Source organism: Panulirus ornatus, chromosome 43 (assembly GCF_036320965.1).
Source record: "Panulirus ornatus isolate Po-2019 chromosome 43, ASM3632096v1, whole genome shotgun sequence".
Classification (NCBI taxonomy): Eukaryota; Metazoa; Arthropoda; class Malacostraca; order Decapoda; family Palinuridae; genus Panulirus; species Panulirus ornatus.
In genome coordinates this window covers 11,298,706-11,320,999 of record NC_092266.1, presented here as the reverse complement: position 1 = coordinate 11,320,999, position 22,294 = coordinate 11,298,706, and the positions used below count along the sequence as shown (strand labels likewise).

General features: G+C 39.3%; 2 protein-coding genes across 2 annotated transcripts in view; one reads left to right on the top strand and one right to left on the bottom strand.

The window, feature by feature from the left end:
• The window catches only part of LOC139762312 (uncharacterized), a 166,638-nt gene that overhangs the window by 15,265 nt on the left and 129,079 nt on the right, over positions 1-22,294 (top strand). The window lies entirely within an intron of this gene.
• The window catches only part of LOC139762311 (protein FAM177B), a 66,971-nt gene continuing 50,268 nt past the window's right edge, over positions 5,592-22,294 (bottom strand). The window contains exon 5 of the mRNA XM_071686933.1: positions 5,592-9,571. Coding sequence (XP_071543034.1) covers positions 9,470-9,571 — 102 coding nt within the window. The 3' untranslated portion in view covers positions 5,592-9,469. The remainder of the gene's footprint in view (positions 9,572-22,294) is intronic.

The window sequence follows — 22,294 nt, the reverse complement described above, 5'->3', positions numbered from 1 at the left end:
GTCCACTGGGAAAATGAAACACAATAAGTTCCCAAGTGCACTTTCGTGTAATGATCACATCATCAGGGCAGACACAAGAGAGAAATATAAGTCAATATACATTGAAGAGACGAAGCTTCGTCTCTTCGATGTATATCAACTGACTTATATTTCTCTCGTGTCTCCCCTGATGTGATTATTACACGAAAATGCACTTGGGAACTTATCGTGTTTCATTTTCCCCGTGGACTCATAGGAATAAGTATACATATGGAAGTAGGAGTGATGGCCAGAGAGCGTTATTGGATTTTGTGTTAATTGATAGGCACGTGAAAGAGAGACTTTTGGATGTTAATGCACTGAGAGGTGCAACTGGAGGGATGTCTGATCATTATCTTGTGGAGGCGAAGGTGACGATTTGTAGAGGTTTTCAGAAAAGAAGAGAGAATGTTGGGGCGAAGAGAGTGGTGAGAGTAAGTGAGCTTGGGAAGGAGACTTGTGTGAGGAAGTACCAGGAGAGACTAAGTACAGAATGGAAAAAGGTGAGAACAAAGGACGTAAGGGGAGTGGGGGAGGAATGGGATGTATTTAGGGAAGCAGTGATGGCTTGCGCAAAAGATGCTTGTGGCCTGAGAAACATGGGAGATGGGCAGATTAGAAAGGGTAGTGAGTGGTGGGATGAAGAAGTAAGATAATTAGTGAAAGAGAAGAGAGAGGCATTTGGACTATTTTTGCAGAAAAATAGTGCATATGACTGGGAGATGTATAAAAGAAAGAGACAGGAGGTCAAGAGAAAGGTGCAGGAGATGAAAAAGAGGGCAGATGAGAGTTGGGGTGAGTGAGTATCATTGAATTTTAGGGAGAATATAAAGATGTTTTAGAAGGAGGTAAATAAAGTGTGTAAGACAAGGGAACAAATGGGAACTTTAGTGAAGGGGCTAATGGGGAGGTGATAGCAAGTAGTGGTGATGTGAGAAGGAGTTGGAGTGAGTATTTTGAAGGTTTGTTGAATATGTTTGATGATAGAGTGGCAGATATAGGGTCTTTTGGTCGAGGTGGTGTGCAAAGTGAGAGGGTTAGGGAGAATGATTTGGTAAACAGAGAAGAGGTAGTAAAAGCTTTGCGCAAGATGAAAGCCGCCATGGTAGCGGGTTTGGATGGTATTGCAGTGGAATTTATTAAAAAAGGGGGTGACTATTGTTGACTGGTTGGTAAGGTTATTTAATGTATGTATGACTCATGGTGAGGTGCCTGAGGATTGGCGGAATGCTTGCCATTGTGCAAAGGGGATAAAAGTGAGTGCTCAAATTACAGAGGTATAAGTTTGTTAAGTATTCCTGGGAAATTATATGGGAGGGTATTGATTGAGAGGGTTAAGGCATGTACAGAGCATCAGATTGGGGAAGAGCAGTGTGGTCTCAGAAGTGGTAGAGGATGTGTAGATCAGGTGTTTGCTTTGAAGAATGTATGTTAGAAATACTTAGAAAAGCAAATGGATTTGTATGTAGCATTTATGGATCTGGAGAAGGCATATGATACAGTTGATAGAGATGCTATGTGGAAGGTATTAAGAATATATGGTGTGGGGGCAAGTTGTTAGAAGCAGTGAAAAGTTTTTATCGAGGATGTAAGGCATGTGTACGTGTAAGAAGAGAGGAAAGTGATTGGTTCTCAGTGAATGTTGGTTTGCGGCAGGGGTGTGTGATGCTTCCATGGTTGTTTAATTTGTTTATGGGTGGGGTTGTTAGGGAGGTGAATGCAAGAGTTTTGGAAAGAGGGGCAAGTGAGTCAGTTGTTGTTCACTGATGATACAGCGCTGGTGGCTGATTTGTGTGAGAAACTGCAGAAGCTGATGACTGAGTTTGGTGTGTGAAAGAAGAAAGCTGAGAGTAAATGTGAATAAGAGCAAGGTTATTAGGTACAGTAAGGTTGAGGGACAAGTCAATTGGGAGGTAAGTTTGAATGGAGAAAAACAGGAGGAAGTGAAGTGTTTTAGATATCTGGGAGTGGATTTGGCAGTGGATGGAACCATAGAAGCGGAAGTGAATCATAGGGTAGGGGAGGGGGCGAAAGTTCTGGGAGCATTGAAGAATGTGTGAAAGTTGAGAACATTATCTCGGAAAGTGAAAATGGGTATGTTTGAAGGAAAAGTGGTTCCAACAATGTTCTATGGTTGCGAGGCGTGGGCTATAGATAGAAATGTGCGGAGGAGGGTGGATGTGCTGGAAATGAGATGTTTGAGGACAATATGTGGTGTGAGGTGGTTTGATCGAGTAAGTAATGAAAGGATAAGAGAGATGTCTGGTATTAAAAAGAGTGTGGTTGAGAGAGCAGAAGAGGGTGTTTTGAAATGGTTTGGTCACACGGAGAGAATGAGTGAGGAAAGATTGACAAAGAGGATATATGTGTCAGAGGTGGAGGGAACGAGAAGTGGGAGACCAAATTGGAGGTGGAAAGATGGAGTGAAAAAGATTTTGAGTGAGTAGGGCCTGAACATGCAGGAGGGTGAAAGGCATGCTAGGAATAGAATGAATTGGAATGATGTGGCATACCGGGGTTGATGTGCTGTCAGTGGATTGAACCAGGTCGTGTGAAGCGTCTGGGATAAACCATGGAAAATTCTGTGGGGCCTGGATGTGGAATGGGAACTGTGGTTTCAGTGCATCATACATGACCGCTAGAGACCGAGTGTGAACGAATGTGGCCTTTGTTGTCTTTTCCTAGCGCTACATCGCGCACATGCGGGGGAAGGGGGTTGTTATTTCATGTGTGGCGGGGTGGTGATGGGAATGAATAAGGGTAGACAGTATGAATTATGTACATGTGTATATATGTATATGTCTGTGTGTATATATATATATATATATATATATATATAATACATTGAGATGTATAGGTATGTATATTTGCATGTGGACGTGTATGTATATACATGTGTATGTGGGTGGGTTGGGCCATTCTTTCATCTGTTTCCTAGTGCTACCTCGCTAATGCAGGAGACAGTGACAAAGCAAAAGAAATAAATAAGTGAAATGTATATTTATATATATATATATATATGTGTGTGTGTGTCAGTCTTTATGTAGCAAAATTATTAACAGCAACATTTAAGGCACTAATTGCATGTAACAGTTGTTTTAATATTGTTTTCCCAATTTTCCATCACCTTAACTATTAATATATATATATATATATATATATATATATATATATATATATATATATATATATATATATATATATATATATATATATATTTTCATACTATTCGCCATTTCCCGCATTAGCGAGGTAGCGTTAAGAACAGAGGACTGGGCCTTTGAGGGAATATCCTCATATGGCCCCCTTCTCTGTTCCTTCTTTATATATATATATATATATATATATATATATATATATATATATATATATATATATATATATATATATATATTCTTATGAGTTCACGGGGAAAATGAAAACGATAAGTTCCCAAGTGCACTTTCGTGTAATAATCACATCATCAGGGGAGACACGAGAGAAATATAACAGTCAGTTGATATACATTGAAGAGACGAAGCCAAGACAATCGCATGTTTACCAAATGGTGTCCTAGCTTCGTCTCTTCGATGTATATCAACTGACTGTTATATTTCTCTCTTGTGTCTCCCCTGATATGTGATTTTTACACAAAAGTGCACTTGGGAACTTATTGTGTTTCATTTTCCCTGTGGACTCATAGGAATATCTTGATCACATGCAAAATTGTGATCCTTTCCAATATATATGTATGTATATTCCTATGAGTCCATGAGGAAAATGAAACATGAAAAGTTCCCAAGTGCACTTTCGTGTAATAATCACTTCATCAGGGGAGACACAAGAGAAATAGAACAGTCAGTTGATATACAACGAAGAGACATAGCTAGGACACCATTTGGTAAACATTCAATTGTCTTGGACAATAGCATGTTTACTAAATGGCGTCCTAGCTTCGTCTCTTCGATGTATATCAACTGACTGTTATATTTCTCTCTTGTGGCTCTCCTGATGATGTGATTATTACACGAAAGTGCACTTGGGAACTTATCGTGTTTCATTTTCCCCGTGGACTTGTAGGAATATATATATATATATATATATATATATATATATATATATATATATATATATATATATACATATATACATACATACATACATACATACATACATACATACATACATACATACATGCATATATACATATATATATATATATATATATATATATATATATATATATATATATATATATATATATATATATATATATATATATATATATTTCTTTTTCATACTATTCGCCATTTCCCGCATTAGCGAGGTAGCGTTAAGAACAGAGGACTGGGCCTTTGAGGGAATATCCTTACCTGGCCCCCTTCTCTGTTCCTTCTTTTGGAAAAGTAAAAAGAAAAAAAAAAGAGGGGAGGATTTCCAGCCCCCCGCATCCTCCCCTTTTAGTCGCTTTCTGTGACACGCAAGGGATACGTGGGAAGTATATATATATATATATATATATATATATATATATGATATGTCAACAGTATGCACAAAATAAATAATCATTATTTAATACATATGACTGAGTTATATGAAAAATATCAAGATATTTTGCATACTGAGATTTATCAAAAATTTCATTATTATATATTGTTAAATATGGCATTTTCTATAGACTAATTTAGGTTATGAAAACTTTCTCATTTATAATACAACCTACTCTTTTCTAATTTAATAAGTACAGTAATAATTCACATTTGTTACTGAATTTATTCTGCACATACCTTAACCCACAGCTGTATGTGAAACAATCATTTTAAGGATGATGAGAAGTTTCATATCTAAAGTCATTAGGAAATAAATGGAGAAGGTCTATTCAAATGCATAGATAAAAGCTATACACAGCATAAGAGTTCTCCATCAGAACTATCACCAGACAATCTAAAGTCACTGGAATGAAAGGCATGAGTCTCATCGTAACAGTAATGTGGACTGATATAGCACTAAAAAGCTTGTTTTACACAGCAGTAGTGATGAATTAATAATCGTAATAATCATTCATATACAGCCTGTTATCTACCAAGACACAACATACGGAACCTGTTGGAGATGAGTTCACAGTAACACTAGTACAACATACAAAAGACCATTACTCCACAAGATATATATTCCATTGGAAATTAAAATAATAGCTGATTTCACAGGATAGCATCCAAGTAAATAAGATTTAAACATTTACAACCCTGGGGAAAAATCAGCATGTAGTTATCTAATGATATGTGTGTTATCCATCCATATGGTGTATATACTGTGTCTCGCAGAATAAAATTCCTCTGAAAACTGTACAGGCAGCTGCAATCACACCAACTGTGTGAGTGAATGCACACACTTCACCTTCCCCATAAAATGCATCCCCTTCTGGTGTGGCATAATATAAAACTGCAAGATACTACTTGCCTGTGTAGTTAAAAACAAATCTTCCAATGCTCCATGGAACACTGTGTCTTTGTTCCTTGTTTTCTGAGGAGCAATAAAACAGTGGATGATATGTTCTGACTATGCCCCAGAGTGAACATGAATAACCAAACAAGCTCTAGGAAGGATATTTATCATTCATAAACAAGAGGAGCCAAAGGCAATGTACAACTTAGGATCTGTACAACAGAGCTTGAGAAAAAAATTTCTTCAAGAAATAATCTAAACATTGTATATCTGTACATGTATAAGAAGCCACTGAAACTTTCTTTCCATTTGATAGTTCTTCAGTCTGAAAAAGATATGAACCATGATGAATTTTTATTGATATATAGCCCATAAACTGGTACTAGGATCCACTTCTGTGGTCTCCTTTCATAAGGCTCCTGCAGTGCTCCATCTGGGAACACAGGTCAAGAGGTTAGGTAATGATGTACATCTATCTAAAGAGAGTGACTACAGGGCAGTTCTGGAGTAGGTATTGTGTCTTTAAGGCTGAAGTTGCATCTTGGGCATGAGACTTCTGTAATCTGATGAATTAGTGTTTTCATATGGAAGGCATACAAGTAAGACTTGTCTGTCTGGAGAATGCTGTATCACACAGGTGTATATCTGGGAGGGTGGAGTTCAAGCTCTAGAAAAGCATGAAAGCTTGATAAGATCATCTTTCATTTTCCAAATGAGTTTTGAGGATTGATAAACTCGTCAGTGATTAGCAGAAAGCAATATAAGAAATACAGTATAAAAAGGATAAATTGACTTTTATCCTGACATCTGATATTAGGTTACTTGCTACATTAGAGGTCACATGCCTCAAGTGTTGGTGGTTTAGGTATGCAACATTGCTCCTTGGTTTGGGAAGGATACTTGTGCCTTAATCAGTTTTGTTTACGTACTTCTTTGTAAAATTCTGGTACCATCTAGTACTTCCCTGGATGATGTCTTCAAAAACAGATAAGAGCATGGAAAGAAGTTTCCATAATTCCCGTGAGTTATGGAAATTTTAAACCTCATGGTGTCACAGAGGATCAACATTAGTGATTTATGTTTGTAACTTTGTTTACAACTTTAAATACTGTTGTGTTACTATTAATTTCTTCAACTTCCTGGTACATTTTTGTGGGGGATTTTATCACTTGAATTGTGGTATCTCAGAGTGGGTTGTGTAAACTCAAACATCAAACTTTGGCATCAAACGTTTGAGCTCATTGTTAACAGCCTGTGATTTTGATCTTCCATCCATTTAGTCAAAATCTTTTTTTTTTTTCCCTTTATGAACAGATTACTTACTTTTGGTGTACTTTTGGCTGAAAGTGAGCCTGACTGATTCAGAGAGCTTTACTTTTGTCTATATTTCTCTAGGATGACTGCAGAGTACAAGACAGTCTTAAACAATAAGCATCACAAGTGAAGTTCAGAGGCAGTACTATCAAAACAACCTCTAGCAAGAGTAAAGTTACACCCTTGCTTTCTTTTTCCTGTCTGAAACTGGGGTTAGTAGTGTTCTGAGGATATTCAATATTATTTTTTTAGTTTGGTTGGCTTTTATGATATAGGAGAAAATATCATATGATATATCCCATACCTTTTTCAGATAGTGTTTTGTTGGGTGGGAGTAGTTGATTATTCAGGATTATGTGAAGGCGACAGATGGCCTTGTGTCTGGTAGGGCTTAAAAGGATGACTGTTGATTTTTGTGGGAATGCAGTCATTTTGTTTTGTGAAAGCAAGTATGCAGATGCATTATGTAGTGCTGCTCACAGTTCTGTTGATAGCTGTAACTAGCAAAGAATTTCTCTTGTCAGTATTATCCAGAGTCCTGTACTTGTTTACCGCCATTTACATGTACTTGTCCCCAGCCTTCTTGTACTATTCCCTAGCCATCTGCTTGTACTTGTTCCCAGTTTCCTACTTGCATTTGCACCTAGCCACCTGCTTGTACTTGTCCCTCGCCAGATATCTATAACTAGATACTATACAGCCTCACAAAATAACCTGCCCTGTTATAAATCTTGTACTATTCCCTAGCCATCTGCTTGTACTTGTTCCCAGTTTCCTGCTTGCATTTGCACCTAGCCACCTGCTTGGACTTGTCCCTAGCCAGATATCTATAACTAGATACTATACAGCCTCACAAAATAACCTGCCCTGTTATAAATCTTGTACTATTCCCTAGCCATCTGCTTGCACTTATTCCCAGTTCCCTACTTGCATTTGCACCTAGCCACCTGCTTGTACTTGTCCCTAGCCAGATATCTATAACTACATACTAACAGCCTAACAAAATAACCTGCCCTATTATAAATCTTTAAAAAGTCAGTCTGTAGCCTATCCTACAAACCTAATGTATTACATCTGTCAAACTCTTTGAAAATGGCCTATATGAACAATGTTCACCTTATTACCAGTTTTGAGAATGTTCTTTGACATAGCTCATTGAAATGCAACCTAACTTTTAATCATTAATGCTTCATTAGATCAGCAACATTTCTTTGCACAAAAAATCATATTGCATAATCATATTTTTTAAAACCACAATGTCAAGTCTAGCTGGCTTGCCCTAACAATCTGGTTTGGTTAACTACACATTCTTAATATTTTTATACTTGATTCTTGTGCTGAGGGGTTAGAGAATTTGCTTTTGCTGCTAGCTGGCATTTAAACCTTTGGAGCACATCATCAACTTGGGCATGTTAAGGAGTTCATACCAAACTGACATAGTTAGGTGTGGTTGCAGTTAAAGTATTTGTGCTGTACACATCATACAGTGTTCTATTTCATAAGAAAAACAACATGCAACATTCAGGACTTCATGAGGAATTTGTTAATGTAGAGGGGCATAGGCACGGTTACAGTACAGAAGGTGGAGGTATGTTAAATGTCTGTGCAGTTTTTAATGTTATAGCAGGGCAACCTAACACACTCAGGCTTAGCTGGGAGTTTAAGCCAGCCTATAAGGGATGGTAAAAGCTGATGTTCATGGTAGTCACTCTCCTCTGGAGACAATAGAATTAATAAGTAATGGGCAAAACCCGCCACACCCAGGGCTTCATAGGGAATAGGGATTTGTCCTTTACTACAGAAAGCCATAAGGCTTATACTGACAGAGTTAGTTTTGGAATAAATACTACTAACCATCATTGTGAAATGTTGGTTAGAGATTGATGGGTATAGTTCTCTTACCATAATTCTTTACCTCTTAATTGTATTTTCTGTTACTAATGTAGTAGTCAGGAACAGAGTAACTGAAATATGATTCACATCTTTATGGTGTCCATCATTTGAATACTTCCCTCAGCCTCTACAAATCTCTACTAACAATATTATATTGACTGTTTTAGAAATGTTTCTTTTGTGTACCATAGTACAGTAGTTCCTCCATATGACGGAATAAAATTCTTTTTGAATCTGAAAGATCTTAGACCATTGCTGCCAAAACCTCAAGAGCTTCCTAGGCCAACTTATAAAAAATAAAAAGCCTTGGTCTCATAATTTCAAAGACATTAATGAAACTCAAGCCTCCTATGAAACAGAATGGAACCAGGTTGATGAAGTTACATATGCACTGTGTTTCTACTCATCAGAAACCTTACTTCATGAGGATGTTTTAAGATATATTACATGCTCCTATCAGCCACGGCTCCTCCTCCTACTTCCAAGAAAGCTTAACCCTTTCTGAATTTGAATGGGGAGTTACAAAGGCTACGTCACGTCAGGAATTATGTATCATATGAGCCATATACATGTCAGGTTTATGATTCCCTAAAAATCCTTTTTAGATAAGTGAAATTTTCACTTCTCACTCCTAGTAAGGGGGAAAAAGCATCCTCACATTCTTTGAGAAGAAATGCTGAAGTTCACTATTAAGGTCATTTTGATTATTACTGATGAATACATTCATCATTCTTCTATTAGAACAAAAACATTGTTCCAAAGGTTTCAACGAATGTTATAGTTACCATTACCAGTGAGGAGTGCCAAATCCTGAAAGTTATCAGTACCTGTTCCAATGTGCTGAGTCATCTGCGTCAGCTAGCAGAATACTTTTGTTTTCCCAGTCTTGGTCATCAGGAGATTTCAAACACTCTGAAGTAGTCTGAAAAAGAGAAATTTTTCTAGTTAATTTGATACACTTACAGCATATGTCAAAGGAATATGCCTATAATAGTAAGTATTACTGATGCCTTATTAGGCAAACTAACATTAAATGATTTTAATGATACTTACATTACCAAATAGATTCTCTTTCAAACTCTTACACCATGGTTAGGTGTTAAATACATTATCATTATTCTTATATAACCCTAGTGCCCCTTCTTTAGGAGTTACTGCAGCATCAGTGCTGCATAACGAACAGTTGGTAAGAAAACATGGACTCCTTTTAAGTGAGAAGTTCTTTGACGAGATTGTACACCAACGATACATTAGCAAAGTAGTGCCAAGAAACAGACACAAAAAACACATCCACTCATATACACACACATACATACATACATGCACATACACGTGTGTGCATATATATATATATTATTTTTATTATTTTATTTTGCTTTGTCGCTGTCTCCCGCGTCTGCGAGGTAGCGCAAGGAAACACGAAAGAAATGGCCCAACCCACCCCCATGCACTTGTATATACATACACGTCCACACACAGACATATACATATATACACATGCACATAATTCATACTGTCTGCCTTTATTTATTCCTATCGCCACCTCGCCACACATGGAATAACATCCCCCTCCCCCCTCATGTGTGCCAGGTAGTGCGAGGAAAAGACAACAAAGTCCCCATTCGTTCACACTCAGTCTCTAGCTGTCATGTAATAATGCCCAGAACCACAGTTCCCTTTCCACATCCAGGCCCCACAGAACTTTCCATGGTTTACCCCAGACGCTTCACATGCCCTGATTCAATCCATTGACACCACGTCGACCCCGGTATACCACATCGATCCAATTCACTCTATTCCTTGCCCGCCTTTCACCCTCCTGCATGTTCAGGCCCCGATCACTCAAAATCTTTTTCACTCCATCTTTCCACCTCCAATTTGGTCTCCCACATCTCCTCGTTCCCTCCACCTCAGACACATATATCCTCTTGGTCAATCTTTCCTCACTCATTCTCTCCATGTGCCCAAACCATTTCAAAACACCCTCTTCTGCTCTCTCAACCACGCTCTTTTTATTTCCACACATCTCTCTTACCCTTACATTACTTACTCGATCAAACCACCTCACACCACATATTGTCCTCAAACATCTCATTTCCAACACATCCACCCTCCTCTGCACAACCCTACCTATTGCCCATGCCTCACAACTGTATAACATTGTTGGAACCATTATTCCTTCAAACATACCCATTTTTGCTCTCTGAGATAACATTCTTGCCTTCCACACATTTTTCAACGCTCCCAGAACCTTCACCCCCTCCCCCACCCTGTGACTCACTTCTGCTTCCATGGTTCCATCCACTGCTAAATCCACTCCCAGATATCTAAAACACCTCACCTCCTCTAGCTTTTCTCCATTCAGACTTGCCTCCAAATTAATTTGTCACTGAACCCTACTGAACCTAAATAACCTTGCTGTTATTCATATTTACTCTCAGCTTTCTTCTTTCACACACTTTACCAAACTCAGTCACCAGCTTCTGCAGTTTCTCAGCCAAATCAGCCACCAGTGCTGTTTCATCAGTGAACAATAACTGACTCGCTTCCCAAGCCCTCTCATCCACAACAGACTGCATACTCACCCTTTTCCAAAAGTCTTGCATTCACCTCTCTAACAACCCATCCATAAACAAATTAAACAACCATGGTGACATCATGCACCCCTGCCGCAAACCGACATTCACTGGGAACCAATCATTTTCCTCTTCCTACTTGTACACATGCCTTACATCCTCGATAAAAACTTTTCACTGCTTCTAGCAACTTATCTCCCACACTATATACTCTTAACACCTTCCACAGAGTGTCTCTGCCAACTCTGTCATATGCCTCCTCCAGATCCATAAATGCTACATATGAATCCATATGTTTTTCTAAGCATTTCTCACATACATTCTTCAAAGCAAACACCAGATCCACACATCCTCTACATTTACTAAAATCACACTGTTCTTCCCCAATCTGATGCTCTGTACATTGCTTCACCCTCTCAGTCAATACCCTCCCATATAATTTCCCAGGAATACTCAACAAACTTATACCTCTGTAATTTGAACACACCTTTATCCCCCCTTGCCTTTGTACAATGGCACTATGCAAGCATTTTGCCAATCCTCAGGCACTTCACCATGAACCATACACACATTGAATATCCTCACCACCCAGTCAACAACACAGTCTCCCCCTTGTTTATTAAATTCCACTGCAATACCATCCAAACCTGCCACCTTGCCGATTTCATCTCCGGCAAAGCTTTCACTACCTCTTCTCTGTTTACCAAATCATTCTCCCTGACCCTCTCACTTTGCACACCACCTCAACCAAAACACCCTATATCTGCTACTCAATCATCAAATACATTCAACATACCTTCAGAATACTCACTCTATCTCCCTGTCACTTCATCACTACTTGCTATTACCTTCCCATTATCCCTCTTCAACGATGTTCCAATTTGTTCTCTTGTCTTACGCACTTTATTTACCTCCTTCCAAAATATCCCTTTATTCTCCCTAAAATTTAATGATACTCACCCAAACTCGCTTTTGCCTTCTTTTTCACCTCTTGCACCTTTCTCTTGACCTCCTGCCTCTTTCTTTCATACTTCTCCCTGTCATTTGCTCTATTTCACTGCAAAACTCATCCAAATGCCTCTCTTCTCTTTTGCTAACAATCTTACTTCATCCCACCACCCACTACCCTTTATAATCTGCCCACCTCCCATCTTTCTCATGCCACAGGCATCTTTTGCACAAGCCATCACTGCTTCCCTAAATACATCCCATTCCTCCCCCACTCCTCTTATGTCATTTGCTCTAATCTTTTTCCATTCTGCACTCAATCACTCCTGGTACTTCCTCACACAAGTCTCCTTTCCAAGCTCACTTACTCTCACTACCCTTTTCACCCCAACATTCTCTCTTCTTTTCTGAAATCCTCTACAATTCTTCATCTTTGCCTCCACAAGATAATGATTAGACATCCCTCCTGTTGCCCCTCTCAGCACATTAACATCCAAAAGTCTTTTTCACGCGCCTATCAATTAACACATAATCCGATAACGCTCTCTGGCCATCTCTCCTACTTCCAAACGTATACTTATGTAAATCTCTTTTTAAACCAGGTATTCCCAATCATCAGTCCTTTTTCAGCACAGAAATCTACAAGCTCTTCATCATTTCCATTTACAACACTGAACAACCCATGTACACCAATTAAACCCTCAACTGCCACATTATTCACCTTTGCATTCAAATCACCCAACACTATAACCTGGTCTCATGCATCAAAGCTGCTAACACACTTGCTCAGCTGCTCCCAAAACACTTGCCTCTCGTGATCTTTCTTCTCATGACCAGGTGCATATGCACCAATAATCACCCATCTCTCTCCATCCACTTTCAGTTTTACCCATACCATTCTAGAGTTTACACTCTATCACATACTCCCACAGCTCCTGCTTCAGGAGTAGTGCTACTCCTTCCCTTGCTCTTGTCCTCTCACCAACCCCTGACTTTACTCCCAAGACATTGCCACACCACTCTTCCCTTTTACCCTTGAGTTTTGTTTCACTCAGAGCCAAAACATGCAGGTTCCTTTCCTCAAACTTACTAACTATCTCTCCTTTTTTTTCATCTTGGTTACATCCACATACATTTAGAAACCCCAATCTTATACTTAATCGCCGTCTCCTGCATCAGCAAGGTAGCGCAAGGAAACAGACATGCATATACATAAACACCCACACATGTACATATACATACATATACATACCCAGACATATACATATATATACACATGTTGGAAAGGATCACAATTTTGCGCAAAATCAAGTGTATTCCTATGAGTCCATGGGGAAAATGAAACACGATAAGTTCCCAAGTGCACTTTCGTGTAATAATCAAATCATCAGGGGAGATAAAGAAATATAAGTCAGTTGGTATACAATGAAGAGACGTAACTAGGACGCCATTTAGTAAACAAGTGTTTTCCAAATGGCGTCCTAGCTACGTCTCTTTGTTGTATATCAACTGACTTATATTTCTTGTATCTCCCCTGATTTTTTTTTTTTTTTTCAAACTATTCGCCATTTCCCACGTTAGCGAGGTAGCGTTAAGAACAGAGAACTGGGCCACTGAGGGAATATCCTCACCTGGCCCCCTTCTCTGTTCCTTCTTTTGGAAAATTAAAAAAATTGAGAGGGGAGGATTTCCAGCCCCCCGCTCCCTCCCCTTTTAGTCGCCTTCTACGACACGCAGGGAATACGTGGGAAGTATTCTTTCTCCCCTATCCCCAGGGATGATCTCCCCTGATGATGTGATTATTACATGAAAGTGCTCTTGAGAACTTATAGTGTTTCACTTTCCTCATGGACTCATAGGAATATACATATACACATGCAAATATTCATACTTGCTGCCTTCATCCATTCCCATTGCCTCCCCATCACACATGAGATAGCATCCCTCCTCTAGTGAGGTAGTGCCAGGAAAAGACAAAAAAGGCCACATTTGTTCACAGTCTCTAGCTGTCATGTGTATGTTGTGTACTTAATTGCTGTTTCTGGCTTCAGCGAGATAGTGCCAGAAGACAGATGAAGAATGGCCTATCAACTCATATACACTTTTTTTTTTTGCCGCTGTCTCCCGCATTTGCGAGGTAGCGCAAGGAAACAGACGAAAGAAATGGCCCAACCCACCCCCATACACATGTATATACATACGTCCACACACGCAAATATACATACCTACACAGATTTCCATGGTTTACCGCAAACACTTCACATGCCCTGATTCAATCCACTGACAGCACGTCAACCCCGGTATACCACATCGATCCAATTCACTCTATTCCTTGCCCTCCTTTCACCCTCCTGCATGTTCAGGCCCCAATCACACAAAATCTTTTTCACTCCATCTTTCCACTCCAATTTGGTCTCCCACTTCTCCTCGTTCCCTCCACCTCTGACACATATATCCTCTTGGTCAATCTTTCCTCACTCATTCTCTCCATGTGCCGAAACCATTTCAAAACACCCTCTTCTGCTCTCTCAACCACGCTCTTTTTATTTCCACACATCTCTCTTACCCTTACGTTACTTACTCGATCAAACCACCTCACACCACACATTGTCCTCAAACATCTCATTTCCAGCACATCCATCCTCCTGCGCACATCTCTATCCATAGCCCACGCCTCGCAACCATACAACATTGTTGGAATCACTATTCCTTCAAACATACCCATTTTTGCTCTTCGAGATAATGTTCTGACTTCCACACATTTTTCAAGCTCCCAGAAATCTTCACCCCCTCCCCCACCCTATGACCACTTCCGCTTCCATGGTTCCATTCACTGCCAAATCCACTCCCAGATATCTAAAAACACTTACCTCCTCAGTTTTTCTCCATTCAAACTTGCCTCCAAATTGAATTTTTCCCCTGAACCCTACTGACCTAAATAACCTTGCTGTTATTCATATTTACTCTCAGCTTTCTTCTTTCACACACTTTACCAAACTCAGTCACCAGCTTCTGCAGTTTCTCAGCCAAATCAGCCACCAGTGCTGTTTCATCAGTGAACAATAACTGACTCGCTTCCCAAGCCCTCTCATCCACAACAGACTGCATACTCACCCTTTTCCAAAAGTCTTGCATTCACCTCTCTAACAACCCATCCATAAACAAATTAAACAACCATGGTGACATCATGCACCCCTGCCGCAAACCGACATTCACTGGGAACCAATCATTTTCCTCTTCCTACTTGTACACATGCCTTACATCCTCGATAAAAACTTTTCACTGCTTCTAGCAACTTATCTCCCACACTATATACTCTTAACACCTTCCACAGAGTGTCTCTGCCAACTCTGTCATATGCCTCCTCCAGATCCATAAATGCTACATATGAATCCATATGTTTTTCTAAGCATTTCTCACATACATTCTTCAAAGCAAACACCAGATCCACACATCCTCTACATTTACTAAAATCACACTGTTCTTCCCCAATCTGATGCTCTGTACATTGCTTCACCCTCTCAGTCAATACCCTCCCATATAATTTCCCAGGAATACTCAACAAACTTATACCTCTGTAATTTGAACACACCTTTATCCCCCCTTGCCTTTGTACAATGGCACTATGCAAGCATTTTGCCAATCCTCAGGCACTTCACCATGAACCATACACACATTGAATATCCTCACCACCCAGTCAACAACACAGTCTCCCCCTTGTTTATTAAATTCCACTGCAATACCATCCAAACCTGCCACCTTGCCGATTTCATCTCCGGCAAAGCTTTCACTACCTCTTCTCTGTTTACCAAATCATTCTCCCTGACCCTCTCACTTTGCACACCACCTCAACCAAAACACCCTATATCTGCTACTCAATCATCAAATACATTCAACATACCTTCAGAATACTCACTCTATCTCCCTGTCACTTCATCACTACTTGCTATTACCTTCCCATTATCCCTCTTCAACGATGTTCCAATTTGTTCTCTTGTCTTACGCACTTTATTTACCTCCTTCCAAAATATCCCTTTATTCTCCCTAAAATTTAATGATACTCACCCAAACTCGCTTTTGCCTTCTTTTTCACCTCTTGCACCTTTCTCTTGACCTCCTGCCTCTTTCTTTCATACTTCTCCCTGTCATTTGCTCTATTTCACTGCAAAACTCATCCAAATGCTCTCTTCTCTTTTGCTAACAATCTTACTTCATCCCACCACCCACTACCCTTTATAATCTGCCCACCTCCCATCTTTCTCATGCCACAGGCATCTTTTGCACAAGCCATCACTGCTTCCCTAAATACATCCCATTCCTCCCCCACTCCTCTTATGTCATTTTTCCATTCTGCACTCGATCACTCCTGGTACTTCCTCACACAAGTCTCCTTTCCAAGCTCACTTACTCTCACTACCCTTTTCACCCCAACATTCTCTCTTCTTTTCTGAAATCCTCTACAATTCTTCATCTTTGCCTCCACAAGATAATGATTAGACATCCCTCCTGTTGCCCCTCTCAGCACATTAACATCCAAAAGTCTTTTTCACGCGCCTATCAATTAACACATAATCCGATAACGCTCTCTGGCCATCTCTCCTACTTCCAAACGTATACTTATGTAAATCTCTTTTTAAACCAGGTATTCCCAATCATCAGTCCTTTTTCAGCACAGAAATCTACAAGCTCTTCATCATTTCCATTTACAACACTGAACAACCCATGTACACCAATTAAACCCTCAACTGCCACATTATTCACCTTTGCATTCAAATCACCCAACACTATAACCTGGTCTCATGCATCAAAGCTGCTAACACACTTGCTCAGCTGCTCCCAAAACACTTGCCTCTCATGATCTTTCTTCTCATGACCAGGTGCATATGCACCAATAATCACCCATCTCTCTCCATCCACTTTCAGTTTTACCCATACCATTCTAGAGTTTACACTCTATCACATACTCCCACAGCTCCTGCTTCAGTAGTGCTACTCCTTCCCTTGCTCTTGTCCTCTCACCAACCCCTGACTTTACTCCCAAGACATTGCCACACCACTCTTCCCTTTTACCCTTGAGTTTTGTTTCACTCAGAGCCAAAACATGCAGGTTCCTTTCCTCAAACATACTAACTATTTCTCCTTTTTTTTCATCTTGGTTACATCCACATACATTCAGAAACCCCAATCTTATACTTAATCGCCGTCTCCTGCATTAGCAAGGTAGCGCAAGGAAACAGACATGCATATACATAAACACCCACACATGTACATATACATACATATACATACCCAGACATATACATATATATACACATGTTGGAAAGGATCACAATTTTGCGCAAAATCAAGTGTATTCCTATGAGTCCATGGGGAAAATGAAACACGATAAGTTCCCAAGTGCACTTTCGTGTAATAATCAAATCATCAGGGGAGATAAAGAAATATAAGTCAGTTGGTATACAATGAAGAGACGTAACTAGGACGCCATTTAGTAAACAAGTGTTTTCCAAATGGCGTCCTAGCTACGTCTCTTTGTTGTATATCAACTGACTTATATTTCTTGTATCTCCCCTGATTTTTTTTTTTTTTTTCAAACTATTCGCCATTTCCCACGTTAGCGAGGTAGCGTTAAGAACAGAGAACTGGGCCACTGAGGGAATATCCTCACCTGGCCCCCTTCTCTGTTCCTTCTTTTGGAAAATTAAAAAAATTGAGAGGGGAGGATTTCCAGCCCCCCCGCTCCCTCCCCTTTTAGTCGCCTTCTACGACACGCAGGGAATACGTGGGAAGTATTCTTTCTCCCCTATCCCCAGGGATGATCTCCCCTGATGATGTGATTATTACATGAAAGTGCTCTTGAGAACTTATAGTGTTTCACTTTCCTCATGGACTCATAGGAATATACATATACACATGCAAATATTCATACTTGCTGCCTTCATCCATTCCCATTGCCTCCCCATCACACATGAGATAGCATCCCTCCTCTAGTGAGGTAGTGCCAGGAAAAGACAAAAAAGGCCACATTTGTTCACAGTCTCTAGCTGTCATGTGTATGTGTATGTTTCTGGCTTCAGCGAGATAGTGCCAGAAGACAGATGAAGAATGGCCTATCAACTCATATACACTTTTTTTTTTTTTTGCCGCTGTCTCCCGCATTTGCGAGGTAGCGCAAGGAAACAGACGAAAGAAATGGCCCAACCCACCCCCATACACATGTATATACATACGTCCACACACGCAAATATACATACCTACACAGCTTTCCATGGTTTACCGCAAACACTTCACATGCCCTGATTCAATCCACTGACAGCACGTCAACCCCGGTATACCACATCGATCCAATTCACTCTATTCCTTGCCCTCCTTTCACCCTCCTGCATGTTCAGGCCCCAATCACACAAAATCTTTTTCACTCCATCTTTCCACTCCAATTTGGTCTCCCACTTCTCCTCGTTCCCTCCACCTCTGACACATATATCCTCTTGGTCAATCTTTCCTCACTCATTCTCTCCATGTGCCGAAACCATTTCAAAACACCCTCTTCTGCTCTCTCAACCACGCTCTTTTTATTTCCACACATCTCTCTTACCCTTACGTTACTTACTCGATCAACCCACCTCACACCACACATTGTCCTAAAACATCTCATTTCCAGCACATCCATCCTCCTGCGCACATCTCTATCCATAGCCCACGCCTCGCAACCATACAACATTGTTGGAACCACTATTCCTTCAAACATACCCATTTTTGCTTTCCGAGATAATGTTCTCGACTTCCACACATTCTTCAAGGCTCCCAGGATTTTCGCCCCCTCCCCCACCCTATGATCCACTTCCGCTTCCATGGTTCCATTCGCTGCCAGATCCACTCCCAGATATCTAAAACACTTTACTTCCTCCAGTTTTTCTCCATTCAAACTTACCTCCCAATTGACTTGACCCTCAACCCTACTGTACCTAATAACCTTGCTCTTATTCACATTTACTCTTAACTTATATATATACATATATATACATAAACAGCCATACACGCACATTTACATACATATACATAATAACATACACATATACATACATATACGCACATGTTCATATTCATACTGGCTTGCCTTCATCCATTCCTGGTGCTACCCCGCCCCACAGGAAACAGCATCACTACGCACTGCCTCAGCGAGGTAGTGCCAGGAAAACAGACAAAAAAAGGCCACATTTGTTCACACTTAATCTCTAGCTGTCATGTGTAATATACCGAAACCATAGCTCCCTATCCACATCTGTGACAGCTAGAGATAGAGTGTGAATGAATGTGCCTTTTTTGTTTGTTTTCCTGGCCCCACCTCACTGAAGTGGGAAGTAGCGATGCTGTTTCCTGTGGGGCATGGTAGCAACGGGAATGGATTAAGGCAAGCAAGTATGAGACCCCACAGATCTTTCCATGATTTCCCCAACCACTTTATACACCTTGGTTCAGTTCGTGTACAGTTTTGTTGAAGAGCTTACCACTCCAAAGATGTCTAGAGTTCCCTGATACTGGAAGAAGAGCAACCTTTAGAAAAGTTGTGAGTAACACCAGGATTCTTACACAGAAAGTCGTCCTGGGGCTTTTTAAAGATTTTTCTAATAATCATTAACATAAGAGATAGTAATTCTCATTTTCAAATTACATGCCAAAATCTTTGTGCTCTAGAAGTCTTGAAATCTCATTAATAGTTTATAATGAATCCACTTTAATTCATTCGCTCCAAGCAAATGTATACTTAAGTTTTGATATATTTTTTCATGTATAAGAATGTACTGCATATTGTCAGCGTTATACAGGTACACCACTGATTTTCTGGCACTCTTGGTTCCAAAACCTTGCCAAATTAACCATTTTGCTGGACCAACCATGGTCACGTAATAATAATTCATCAACACACCTCCAACCCACTAATTATACATCTCCCATGTATTTAAAGTATACCCTGGACCGCTAGAAATTTAAATTAAATATTAAATGTAAATTGCATAAATAAATGAAATACATTATACACCAGCTCAGGACTGAGGTGCTCATCAGCTATGAGTTTCGCAAATTCGTCCACCTACTTAGCAACTCCTTCATGGTTGGCAGACTGCTTTTCTCCACACACTTTATTCATGGAAATTCCATGACACTTCTTGAATCTTTGAATCCATCCTTCACTATAGTCACGCTCATGTTGTAATTTAAGTTCTTTATGGAACAACTTAGCCTGGTCCATTATCATGCTACCTGACAAGTCCATCACACCAATGCTGTCGAAACCATTGCATCATTACTCGATCATGCTCAGTAATCTTACCATCTTTCATAGTTTTTCTAATCATCATTTGCTTCTTGGAATCGCTGTCTGCAAAGAATTTCAATATTTTCTCCCTTTTCTTCTTTATATCATAAATAGTTAATGAACCAATACTGTAGATATCACACATCTTATGCACCGAAACACCACAGTCCATTTTTTCAACTGTTCTACTTTATCTCGGATCGATATGGACTGGCGTTTACGTTTGACACCATGACTGACACTCTCATATGTCTTAGAAGCCATAGCTAGGGTTAAATTTAAGTAAAATAAGCTTAGAACCTCACAGAATTGCGGTATCACCACCAAGTGCAGTGTAAAGAATGTAAATAAGTGCACCCTACACACAATGCCATCTGTGGCTGCCCAGTAAATTAGTCTGGTGGCTGCAGTAATATCAGGTTCCCTCATGAAATTTTGTCCGGACTAAAGGAGGTGCCAAACCATCAGTTGCCAGAAAATCTGTGGTGTACCTGTATATAACTCTTGTACCCCTTGTTCTACATAACTCATATGTAACTCATAACATTTCAAAATCTTATATCAAATTCGTGCAGCTTTGAAGTTGCACTGCAGACAGAAGTAAGAAAATAAAAGACTCATTTGGAGGGAGGAGTTCCTTTACAAAACTGTACTTGGTTTCATCTGCTGACGAGCCTCACTCATATTATAACCTCATGCATGTGGAATCCAATAATATGCAAAGGTTCTGTTTACTTATATTAATATCTTTAAAAAAAGCTTAAGATGCTTGCTTATGAGATTCAATTCCTGTTGGTAGAGAATTTCCTATTCCTTAAAGATAAGGCTTGGTGTTATCCATAAAGGTTTTTCATTTTAAATGTAAAACAACTGTATCTATATCACATGGTCAGCAGAGTCTTAATTTTAAGCTATGCTCAAGAAATGAAAATACTTTCATAGCCAGCAACCTAACATTTCAGAAGCTATTACATTAGCTACACAGCTCCAGAAATTAATAAGAAATTCATCTTGGTAATTAAGATAACAAACTAATAAAATATTAATTTGAGGAAAAGCTTAGAAAAATAAACTTTTCTTTCTATAAAAACATAAATTTTCTGTATAGATTCAGTAACCAAGCATTGCTAACCATTGAAAACATGAGAAAAGTATACAGACAAATTGCATTGATCTTCTTGACCAGTATATACTTTAACTTTCTCAGAAAAATAAATTAAATCAATATAATGTAACTTTCCAATGAACAAACAGTCAACATCATAGTATCAACATCTTTAGCTTAGAAATGTTCGAATAATAGCAAAGTTTGAATATCAGAATGGTAACCAGGTATAAGGGGCTAATGATTAAGTTTAGAAAAATAAGATTCGGGTGCAGAAAAATTACAATTTTATTTAAACTTAGAGTGCTTAGAAAACTGTTTCAAAGAATACTACGTTAGTGATGATATATGTAAATATTGCTTAGATTATATGTAATAGGGTGCAAATAAGTACCTGAACACTTAACATTATTGGTTTCTGAATTTTAACACAAGATTATATATAATTTTTCTAGTACTGAGAAAAAAAAGTCCTTAAATAATGATTCATGGAAGAGATGAAGAAAAATAAACAGCCAAGAGTGACAAACCCTAATTTTTTTTCTTTTTAAATACCAGGTATGGCAGAGGTAAAGCATGCTTCAAGCATGGCCATCTTGATTGAAAAAGAAAAATGCTGAAATAATTAAGAACTCCTCTGGCACTTGTAGACCAGACTTGTTAAGGAAGATTTTTATAGGATGGGAAGTAGAGAAGGAA